General features: G+C 50.4%; 1 protein-coding gene across 1 annotated transcript in view; it reads right to left on the bottom strand.

Annotated features, from left to right (window-relative positions):
• Positions 1-11,094, bottom strand: part of PNPLA1 (patatin like phospholipase domain containing 1) — a 54,624-nt gene extending 43,530 nt beyond the window's left edge. The window contains exon 1 of the mRNA XM_066236521.1: positions 10,216-11,094. Coding sequence (XP_066092618.1) covers positions 10,216-10,420 — 205 coding nt within the window. The 5' untranslated portion in view covers positions 10,421-11,094. The remainder of the gene's footprint in view (positions 1-10,215) is intronic.
• Positions 11,095-12,228: the final 1,134 nt, after the last annotated feature.

Genomic DNA, 12,228 nt, shown 5'->3' with positions numbered 1-12,228 from the left:
TATTTTGTTTTAAGATTGAATCATGGCTTCTTTGAGTAGGCGTAAATGTAAGAATAGTCCTGACACCTTCTGTTATATATGTGGCTGTTACACACTTCAACGTCAAAGGCGCAATATTTCATCATTTGTGACACATGCATATATTGCTTATTTTCAAGTTCCCCTTGACAATCAAGACAAGAATTGGGCTCCTCATATTGTGTGTCATAATTGTGAGGAAATGCTTCGTGACTGGACAAAAGGAAAACACAAAGGAATGCCTTTTGGTATTCCCACGGTTTGGCGTGAACCTAAGGACCACAGCAGTGACTGTTATTTCTGTCTGATCCATACAAAGGGCATCGGCAAGAAAAACCAGCATATGATCGCATATCCTAATATTCCTTCAGCAATATGCCCTACCCCACACTCTGAGACACTCCCAGTTCCAGTTTTTAATGGTTTTATTTCTTCTAAGGACAAAGAAAGTGGACATGGTGATCAAGTGTATTTTGATAAGATGCATGAGGAAATGGTTGTAGAATCTGAAGGGTCTTCTTCTGATGCCAAGCAGTCATTAAAACCCCTCAGCAGTTTAGCCAACCCGAATTGAATGACTTAGTAAGAGATTTGGGCCTATCAAAGAAAGCAGCTGAGTTATTAGCCTCCAGGCTTCAAGAAAAGAATGTACTTCACCAGTTGGCTAAAGTATCCCATTTCAGGAAGCGTGAACAAATTTTTGTGGACTTTTTTTCTGAAGACAAACACTTTGTTTACTGTCATGATATCAGTAGTCTTCTCAGCCAGCTAGGTGTTACCACTTACAGTCCAACAGAATGGTAGCTATTTCTTGACAGCTCTGAACAGAGTCTGAAATGTGCTCTTCTATACCAGGGGTCCCCAAACTTTTTACACAGGGGGCCAGTTCACTGTCCCTCAGATGGTTGGAGGGCCGGACTATAAAAAAACTATGAACAAATCCCTATGCACACTGCACATATCTTATTTTAAAGTAAAAAAACAAAACGGGAACAAATACAATATTTAAAATAAATAACAAGTAAATTTAAATAAACAAACTGACCAGTATTTCAATGGGAACTATGCTCCTCTCACTGACCACCAATGAAAGAGGTGCCCCTTCTGGAAGTGTGGTGGGGGTCAGATAAATGGCCTCAGGGGGCCGCATGAGGCCCGTGGGAGGTAGTTTGGGGACCCTTGTTCTACACAACGGTAATGTTTATACAGTGGTTCCAACTGGTATTCAACTCATCTGTGAGAAGATTATAATGACATAAAAATTGTCCTCAACTTACTGAAGTATGAGGAGCATAACTGGATCATTTGTGTGGATCTTAAAATGGTAAATTTCCTGCTAGGACAATAGAGAGGTTTCACAAAGTATCCTTGCTTTCTGTGTTTGTGGGATAGCTGAGCTCAGGAGAAACACTGGACACAGAAGGAGTGGCCAAAACGTGAAGCTCTGGAAGTAGGGATGCAAAATATTGTGAATGAACCTGTAGTTAATCAAGACAGGATCATTTTTCCCCCACTTCACATCAAACTTGGCTTAATGAAGCAGTTTGTTCAGGCTTTGAATAGAGAAAGTGAATGCTTTCAACATATGATTTCTGCTTTTCCTGCCTTGTCTTTCGAGAAGATAAAAGCAGGTGTATTCGATGGACCTCAAATTTGAACCCTCATACGTGATGAAGAATTTGCCAGGAAGATGAATATGGAGGAGAAAGCAGCATGGAAGTCTTTTGTGACAGTTACAAAGAACTTCCATGGCAACAAAAAAGCAGAAAACTATGAACTTCTGGTTCAAAGGATGCTGTTGGCTTTCTGCGACATTGGATGTAACATGAGCGTTAAGATTCACTTCCTGAACAGTCACCTTGATAAGTTTCCCGAAAATCTTGGGGCTGTTAGTGATGAGCAGACTATTGCTGGAGCATCATACGAGATTGTCCTCAGTAAGTACACAAACGCAAGAGCCACAAACGCAAATTATTGCTTGAATAAAATTTAAATAAGTTTTGTGCAAATTTTATGATTAAAATAAGTGTTTTAATATGTTCTATTTTGAAATTGTAGACAAATTCTGATGCAGTCATATCTTTTAGTGTATTTACCACATTATGTAAATTATATTTTCACAAAGATGATGCCCAAGAAGACATTCTACTTCATTATGTTAAACTAAATGTTGAAAATTTTACAAGATGAAAACCTAAAATCTTGAATCGCAAAAAAACTGTAGCTTACAGAGAAAATTTATTGTCAGATTTGAGATCAGCATGCTCGAATTAGGTAAGAACAAGTGTTTTTGTGGATGCAACAAAAATTTTGTTCCCCAGTGTAATTGATTGCGATGTTGGATGGACAACTACGCGAATACATTAAAAGCCACTGAATTGTATGCTTTAAATGGTGAATTGTGGCCCTGGCCGGTGGCTCAGTGGATAGAATGTCTACTGGACATATGGACATCCTGGTCAGGGCCCACATGAGAAGCAACCAGCTGCTTCTCTCTACCCCCCTTCCTTCTGTCTCTCTTCCTGTTCCGCAGCCAGTGGCTCAATTGCTTCGAGCATTGGCCAGGGCACTAAGGATAGCTCAGGTTGGTCCCAGTGTGTCAGCCTCAGGCACTGAAAATAGCTCAGTTTATTTGAGCATCGGTGTCAATGGGGTTTGCTGAGTGGATCCCAGTTGGGGCACACGTGGAAGTCTGTTTCACTATCTTCCCTCCTCTCACTTAAAAAAATAAAATAAAATGTAAATTGTATAATATGTGAATTATATCTTGAAAAGTTGTTTTGAAAAGTTATAAAAAAAAAAAAGCTAGGGAAGAAAATCGGGAGAAACTGTGGGTCCAGATCTTCCCACTTATCTGAAAAGAGGTTGGGTGTGGGGATCATAGAGGAAGAGATGGACCAGCCCTTTTAGGCGAGATCAAGTCTCCCTCACCTATGGCCCAGCCAGAGGCCCTCACGGAAAGCTACTCCAGCGTAAAGCCACTGTAGTTAAACTGTTTCCCTCTACTCTGGAAAAAGCCATTGCCCATGAAACCTCGGGTACAGAATTTTCATTAGCCCAGGTCCTCAACGGGCATCTTACAAGTTTCTGTATGAAGTGTCTGACCCGTTTCCACTGCCTGGATACCCACTCACAGCATCTCAGGGGAGGTGACTCATTGTAGCTTTCTGAAGGGCGCTGGCTCTCAATCATGGTTGCAAACTGAAACTCCCTTGGTGCCTGGGTTCTGTCCTCAGGGATCCTGATTTAATTTGGTTTTAGAGAATCCTGGGCAAGAAATATTTCAAAGCTCCCCAGGTGATTTGAATGTGCAGTAGGTTTTTTTAACTACTAAAAGAGAATATCAAAATTATGGCATAGAGTATAGTAAGTATCCTATCATGAAATTTTTCACATTGACCCCTGACACCAGTGGTCCTGCATGCTTCACCACCCACTGGAGGCACCACACTCCCAGCTGCATGACCATGTTTGTCGCCATGTCCCGACCTCACTAGGAGTCTAGGCTCCCGCCCAGCCTGTCCCTACCTGACAGATACCTACACAACTGTCAAGCAGCAGCTCAAACACCACTTGCATGAAGCCTTCCATGATTGGAGGCATTTGTTCCCTCCCTCGGCATTCCTGTGCCTTCCCATTTTCTAACATTCAGCTGGAACTTTCTGGCATTCTGAATACCTGGCGCCTGGTGCCTTCAGGTTTGAGGAGACCGCAAGCTCCTTGGGCGCAAGGACAGAGTTGCGTTGTGTATCCTGTCTCTGTATCCTCTGCAGGACCTAGTACGTGTTCAGCAAACAGGCGTTGAATAGATAGATAAACAATGATTGGCTTCCTGTGCAGTTTTTATAGAGGGAAGATGCCAAAGAGTAGCTTAAGTGGGGATGGGTCTTTTGCTTTTGTTTTGGGTTTTTTTTTTTTGTATTTTTCCGAAGTTAAAAGTTGGGAGGCAGTCCGACTTCCACATGCACCCGACCGGGATCCACCCGGCAAGCCCACCATGGGGTGATGCTCTGCCCATCTGGGCTGTTGCTCTGCTGCAACCAGAGCCATTCTAGCATCTGAGGCAGAGGCCACAGAATCATCCTCAGCACCCAGGTCAACTTTGCTCCAGTGGAGCCTTGGCTGCAGGAAGGGAAGAGAGAGACAGAGAGAAAGGAAAGGGGGAGGGGTGGAGAAGCAGATGGGCGCTTCTCCTGTGTGTCCTGGCCAGGAATCGAACCTGGGACTTCCACACTCTGGGCTGACGCTCTACCGCTGAGCCAACCAGCCAGGGCCGGGGATGGGGTTTTAAGTCCACCAGATCCATATTCTTTGATAAGAAAAATATTTGTTTTTCAAAATGACACAAGCTTTCATCCGTACTCCTGATCACATTGGAAATTTTGAATCCCTGCTGGTTGTCATGGAGAGCCTCTCTCCTTGGCTGAATGAATGAATGAATGAATGAACAAACGTTTACTGCTTCTCCAACACAAAACCAAACAGGCACCGTGTTAGGGGTTTTGACAAACATTTTCACATGCCCGCAAGTTGGCCCTATCACAGAGCGAGACGCACGTCTCCGGATGAACCCGTCGGCCCTATCACAGAGCGAGACGCACGTCTCCGGATGAACCCACTGCTGCCCCAGCTGGCACGGGACCCAAGAGCCCTGGCTGGAAGCAGGAGAAGAGGGGCCCTGGGACCTGTGTGCTGAAGAAATATTTTAAAAAGAGAAAATCTTTGGTTATATGTAGATCGTGTGATTGCTTACACATAAAATATGAGATGATCTACCAACAAACTTTTAGAACTTTTAAGAAGTTCAACAAGGTTACTCAAAACAAAATTAATATGCAAAAGACCCAACATGCTTTATATCAGCAATAACCAATTAGATTAGATTAGGAAAAGATCCCATTTCTCATAGCAACAAAAACTAACATATCTAATAAAAGACATACAAAATCCTTATTGAGCCTTGGCTGGTTGGCTCAGTGGTAGAGTGCCGACCCAGCATGTGAATGTCTCGGGTTCAATTTCCAGTCAGGGCATACCGGAGTGACCACCTGCTTCTCCTCCCTCCCCTATTCCCTCTCTCTTCTCTCTCTCACTGTTTCTTCCCTTCTCACAGCCATGACTGGACTGGTTTGAGTGCATCAGCCCTGGGCAGTGAGGATGGCTCCGTGGAGCCTCTGCCTCAGGTGCTAAAAATAGCTCAATTGGGAGCATAGTCCCAGATGGGCAGAACACTGGCCCAACACAGGGGTTGCTGGGTGGATCCCAGTTGGGGCACATGTGGGAGTCTGTTTCTCTATCTCCCCTCCTCTCACTTGAAAAAGAAGGAAAAAGAATCTTTATTAAAGGAGGAGGAAAGGCCAGAAGATGTCATTTCAGTCAAAATCCCAACAGAGCTTTTCATCTGAGGGAGAAAGGGTCTAGAATAACAGAGGCAGCCTTTGAAGATGAAATGGGAAGAGGAGGAGGAGAGGGCCATGTACGATGGACCCTTACCAGAAGGCTCTACTGATTAGAGCAGTGTGACGTGGTGCAGAAGCGGACCAGTCAGCCAGTGGCAGGAAGAGAAACTACAGGGACAGACTGTTGAGACCCCAGGAACCCGAACAAGCCAGAGGCAGCACATCAAACACGTGTGGAAAGGGCCGTCTGTAAATGGTGGGGTAATGGGTTAGGTTAGCACACGGCAAAAATCATTAAAAACATAGGTCTCTACCTCAAACCAACCACAAAATAAATCCCAGCTGGATTAACCTAAATAGGAAAGAGCAAAACCTTAAAACAGGGTTTGAAAGAACACATAGAAGATATCATGGTAACAAAGGAAAGATAATTTTTTAAAAATTTGTAAGAGGAAAAGATTGATATATTTGACTCATTAAAATAATAATTTTCTGAATGACAGGAGACATAATACACAAAATAACAACAAACCATGGGGCAGAATCAGGTAGCAGTGGTGTCTGTAACTCACAAATGATAAGGGTACAGACTATAAAAAGAACATCTACAAATTAAGAGAGAGAAAGCTAATGCCGTAGAAAAAAACAGGATAGCCTGACCTGTGGTGGCGCAGTGGATAAAGCGTCAACTTGGAAATGCTGAGGTCCCCGGTTCAAAACCCTGAGCTTGCCTGGTCAAGGCACATATGGGAGTTGATGCTTCCTGCTCCTCCCCCTTCTCTCTCTCTCTCTCTCTCTCTCTCTCTCTCTCTCCCTCCCTCCCTCCTTCCCTCCCTCCTCTCTATAATGAATAAATAAAATCTTAAAAAAAAACAACAAAAAAAACCAGGATAAGGTTAGAAGCAGGCAAGTTACAGAAGAGGAAGCACACGTGATCAATAAATACACAGACATGCTTAACATCACTAGTCATCAGGATAGGCAGATTAAATAAAGTGAGACAGCCTGACCTGTGGTGGCACAGTGGGATAAAGCATCGACCTGGAACACTGAGGTTGCCGGTTCGAAACCCTGGGCTTGCCTGGTCAAGGCACATATGGGAGTTGATGCTTCCTGCTCCTCCCCCTTCTCTCTCTCTCCCCTCTCTCTAAAAATCAATTAAAAAATCAATAAAAAAAAAAATAAAAAATAAAGTGAGACATCATTTCACATTCATTCGGTTGAATTAAAACTTTGCAGTCTGACAGTACCCAGGGTTGATGACATTGTGGGGAAATCAGTGGTTAAATTGCTAGAACCACTTCGGAGAGGAATTCAGCCAGGTCTGGTATAGTTCACGTGATGCGTACCCAAGGGACGCGATCCATGTGGGCACGGTGAACACAGACACGGAGGATCTCTGTGGGGTTGTTCACAGCAACGAAAGCGGGCCATGGCCACCAGTAGAATGGCTCCACGAACCGTGAGATAGGCCGCCTGGGGTATATACTGGAAGAGGCAAGGAGCCTCAAAGACAGCCAGGGGACCGAGTCCTGGTCCTTATTGTGCTTCTGACTGATGACAAGTCACTTGTCCCTCAGCGTAGAGACTATCTCCCCAGATCCGAGTGCGACTTCCACCTGCTCAGACTCCCCTGACTCCACTATTGACACAACCAGCCTCTGGGCCCCAGACACCCCTTTGCCAAGAAGCAGAGTGGTTTCAAAGGTGAGTGTGCACACTCTGGCCGGCCAGGGTTCAAATCCCAGCTTCTGTCTGGCCGCAGGCGAGTTATTGAAGCGTTCTGCGACTCAGTTGCCTCCTCTGTTGTAAAATGGAGATAATAATAGTTTTCACCTCAGACGGTTGTTATGAGGACCGAATGAGTTAATATCCCAAAGGCTCAGAACTGAGCCTGAGACAGAGGAAGCACCAGTTAATAGCAAATCACATGGCAGTCGAAGTGAACGGGGTGGACTGGAATGGCGCTGGTGCATCATGTAAACAAGGTGCCGCGCAAAGAGCAAGTCCCACCTGCAGCTCACCCTTCCCTGAACCTCCCTCCTAATCCCCGCGGCCCGCGGTCCCGGCCTTGGTCACACCTGCAGTCAGATGTCCCTCCCAGGGGTTTTAGTTGCTCTCTCCTGCTGTCCAGGCCCTTCACATTCTGGCCAAGTAGGTTCTGGGCAGTATTTATGGAATTGATTGAACTGAACCAATTCTGAAAAGTCCTTGAATGCCGGAGGGAGGAAGACACCATTGTCTTTCCCAGATGGCTATTGTAAGAAGTCAAGAAGGCGACATGAGGATGTTGTGGGCAATGGAGCAGGTGAGCGACACAGAAACCTGAACAGTAGGAGAATCGGCCTGACCCGTGACAGTGCAGTGGGGAGAGCGTTGACCTGGAACGCTGAGGTCGCCGGTTCGAAACCCTGGGCTTGCCCGGTCAGGGCACATACGACAAGTGATCAATGAACAACCAAAGTGAAGCAGCTATGAATAGAAACTTCTCGACTCCCCTCTTCTCTCTCCATAAAATCAATCAATAAAATATTTTTAAAAGTGAGACATATCCCAGAGGCAGGGTGTCGCCAAGGGTGGGATCTCTGTGAGTCCAGGACAGGGAGTGGGGGCTGTCCTGCCTGAAGGCTTGTCCTAGGGTCCATCCACTGGGTGACTGAAGCATTAACCGCCACATTCACAGAGGATTCTGTGCGTAAAAAAACGATCTAGCACTGACTATGGATGGGAGGAAGAGTGGGGTTGGGGGGTAGGGGGAGGATCAGTGAAGATTTTTTTTTGGATTTTTCTGAAGTGAGAAGCTGAGAGGCAGTCAGACAGACTCCTGGATCCACCCGGCATGCCCACCAGGGGACGATGCTCTGCCCATCTGGGGTGTTGCTCTGTTGCAACCAGAGCCATTCTAGCACCTGAGGCAGAGGCCACAGAGCCATCCTCAGCACCTGGGCCAACTTTGCTCCAGTGGAGCCTTGGCTGTGGGGGGGGAGGGGGGGGAGACAGAGAGAAAGGAGAGGGGGAGGGGTGGAGAAGCAGATGGGTGCTTCTCCTGTGTGCCCTGGCCAGGAATTGAACCTGGAACTTCCACACGCTGAGGCTGACGCTCTACCATTGAGTCAACCGGCCAGGGCCGAAGATTTTTTTTTTTTGTACTCCATATACTTTTGCTCTATAGAATTTGGCATTGCTTGAATGTTGTCCATGAGAATTTATTTATTACATGCACGATATTTAAAAGAAAAAGGATCTTGCACACAAGAGGCACTAGTGAACAGGCACCGCTATTCTCTAAGACAAAGTCGAAGTGCTCCCGCTCAGCACAGAGGTCCCGAGGCCGGCAGGGGCCTGTGGGCAGCTTGTCCTCCCACACCGCAGCTGGTCCCCCAGCCCGTCTCACCGGCTCTGCCTTCCAAGCACATCCTGGATCCAGTCATCCCACCACCTCTCCCCGCCCTCCACCTGCCCGGCTCACTCACGGCCTAGACCTACAATGGCTTTCTTGTCTCTACCCTGGGAATGAGGTATGAGTAGCATCCCCACCTTACAGATGCAGAAACTGAGGTACAGAGTGTTCAGTCCTTTGCCCCAGGTCCACATTGTGAAATAACAGGGCTGGGACTCAACCGTGTATCTGTCGTATGTGCCCTTAGCCACCCCCACATCACCTCTTGGAGAGGAACTCAGTTTGCTCCTCTGGCTGCAAGGCCCCACGTGACCTGGCCCCTGCTGGCCTCCCTAGCCTTCTCCCCACCCCCTCTCCTCCTCACCCGCCAGCTCCCTGGCTGCTCCTCCACCTCCAACATTCTTTCCTTCCTGATCTTCAAATGGCATCTTCTCTTACTACGCTCAGGTATCTGCTTCTATGTCACCTCCTCCAAGAGGGCTTCCCTGACCACCCTTTCTAGAAGAGTTCCCACTATTTTTATTCATAGACCCTGACCCTCATAAGGTTACTCGTTTGATTGTTCATGACATGTCCCTCTCCCTAGACTTCCTGCCCCATGAGGACAGGGACTCTATCCCTTGTGCCTGGAACAGAGCTGGGCGGCACCAAACAGCAGTGCAGTACATGAATAAATGCGCCCGGGGTGGCCCATGTGGATGGACACTGGGCCTCTTCAGTGCCAGGTCTAGGCCTGCTGTCTGGGGCTGCTAGGAACATGCCCACTCACCTGCACAGATGGTGTCTGCCCTCCGGGTCAGTGGTCTGGCCCCATCCTTCTCCCAGGGGCCCCTGGAGGAGCCTGCAGACAGTGGAGTGAGGGCTTCCACATTCCTTCCCAGGTCCTCACCCTCCTGCCCCTGTACCCATCCCTCCTGCCCTGTACACATCCCTCCAGCTTTCCCCTCTCTAGCCACCTGGGAGCAGGCCTGACAAATCCATCCCCACCAAGGTGACATAGACAGGGAGTGTCGCCCTTCCCAAGGACGCCTGCATTTCACATGAGGCCAGGCAGGACACTTCACCCCCACATCTGACTGTGCCATGGTGCAACTTCCAAGACCAGGAGGTTTGGGGGAGATATTGCCTCAAACCCAGGGAGGCAGGACATGACAGGTAAGAGCGCTGAAGGAGAGAGAGAGAGAGAGATGGGTCCAAGCTCACCCGGTGGGTCAGAGACCAGTACCAGGCAGACCTCAGCTGCGATGTCTCAGCTGCCCCCCCACCCCATTCCACTAGATCCACCTCATCCTCTCCTGTCTCCCAGAAGTCCTGGCTTTGCTCCCCAAAGCGTCCCTGAGGCTCCGCTTTGGGGGCTCCCTCCAGAGACTCCCAGGAAACCCGGAACGGAGGCCTTACCCATCTCGATGCCGCAGATGACTAGGGCCGCGATCACCGCACCCGCGGATGTCCCCGCGAAGCGATGGGTCGTTTCCAGCATCCGGGGGGCCAGGTCCCGCAGGGCGTCCACGGCCCCGGCCTGGTAGAAGGAGAGGAAGCCGCTGCCCGAGAAGGAGATGGAGTGAGGGGTGTCCGGGTCCCCCTTGAACACCTGTTCTTCCATCTCCTCCGCCTGGGGTCCCCTGTGGCGGGGCGGAGTCACCCCTCAGCGCGGGCCTGCCTGAGCTGGGGCCGCCTGCCCGTCGGAAGAGGCTGCCAAGCCGCCCTGCCAGCCCGGAGCCTGGAATGCGGCCGGCTCTCCCCGGCCGGCTGGGGCACCCACGGGTGGCGCAGACAGCCGCCTGGGCCTGTTGAGCTCCACCAGGACAAGGTGACGACGGCTCCTGGGTGTGTGAGCAGCGTCTGGTCCCGGGGCAGGTCCGGTCCCGGCTTCATCGCGTGGCTGGATTCATCTCCGGCAGAGTCCGTCAGCCGTCTGCCCGGCTGCCCGCGCCGGTACCACCCAGGGGCACCCGAGCTGCCGCCTAGGCCAGGCCCAAAGAGGCGGGCACTGCTCAGCCCTCAGCCCAGAAGGCTCCACACATCGAGTTGCCAAACTCCCACGGATGGTTATCAGGGTGCCTCCCGCCTGGGGCGTTGCGGCAGGGAAGGGGTGGAGGCTGGCCCCCTCCGGGAGAACGCGGCTCCTCCCCACGGGGGCAGGACCGGCAGGTCGGCTCGGGCTTCTGAAGGGAGCGCACTTCCCTCACCCGTGCCCCCTTTGGGGGCCCTCCCTGCGGTCCCCCTCCGGGCGCCGTGGCCTGTGTGGAGGGCTGCACGGCTGCACTGATTCGTCCTTCTTACGCAGGCCGCCGGTCGCTTAGTCACTGGCTGGTTCACATGTTAGGACTGGCCTGGGACGGAGGGACCGAGGACGATGTTAAAGAAGACAGGTTGGGCTTCGGGGCCCGCCCACCACCGCCTCTTTCTCCATCCTCGCCGCCTTTTCCCTCAGGCCGGCCCTTCACGGACCCCCTGACCCTTTGTCAGCACACCCCCTCCCAGACCCCAGACCCCGGTGCTGTCTCCTAAGTGTCCGTCTGACGTCTCCATCATTCTAAGCGTTGGGGGCTGCATATAGTTCACTCCTCTTCCCACTTCGGACTGGGAAGTGTGAGACGGCGCCATGTGGCCCCGAGCGTAAACAGCCGGGGAGGACAGAGATGGGTGTCAGGATCAGGGCAGAGATGTTTTGCAGCCTAGAGGGTAGGGAGGTGGCGCATGGGGACCAGGGGTGTGCCAGGGGCCCCCGTGCACACCCCCTCTGGAGCTGTGCAGCGCCGCTCTAGGGAGGGGGGGAATCTTCCTCACAACCTGAAAAAATCACAGCTACCCCCCCCCACGCACCATCCCGACCTCCAGACCATGCAGAGGTAGGACCAGAATGAGAAATGAGACGCCAAGCACCCTACCCAGCGGCCAGCCCAGCCCCATGCTCTGCTGGGAGGTGGGATCAGGTCTTCACTGGCCCTTTTGGGTTTCCACCGTCAGGGCCACGCCCAGGATTCAGGGGCAGGGTTCTCTCTCTTGGGTCCGTAGTTCCAGGTATAGAATTGCCTCCCTCTGGGAAAGAGACTTTTCAATGAAATGTGTGTGTAAACAAACAGCAAGTGTGTGGGGGGCGCACAGAGATTTGAGGCTCCTCCTGGGGCGGAGGGTAGGGACGTGCCAGCCAGGGTGGAGCCCACTGTGCTGTCCGAGCATGGTGACCCTGCCTCCTTCCTGGGAAACTAGGTTAGCCTCCCTGGGTGTCTGCGCACCCAGCCCTGTGTCAGGGGCCCCAGGGGACAGGAGCGAGTGGAAGTATCCTCCCTGACTGAATTCAGACATTTCCGGGCTTCTTAGGAACAAGACAGGCAAATGTGAGGGAACCAGACAGCCAGACAAGGCGGTCTCTAATTAAGCACCAAATTGTGCGGGCCAAGAGTTGCG

Source organism: Saccopteryx bilineata, chromosome 1, assembly GCF_036850765.1.
Source record: "Saccopteryx bilineata isolate mSacBil1 chromosome 1, mSacBil1_pri_phased_curated, whole genome shotgun sequence".
NCBI lineage: Eukaryota > Metazoa > Chordata > Mammalia > Chiroptera > Emballonuridae > Saccopteryx > Saccopteryx bilineata.
The sequence above is the reverse complement of the archived record's forward strand: the minus strand, read 5'-3'. Positions and strand labels throughout refer to the sequence as shown.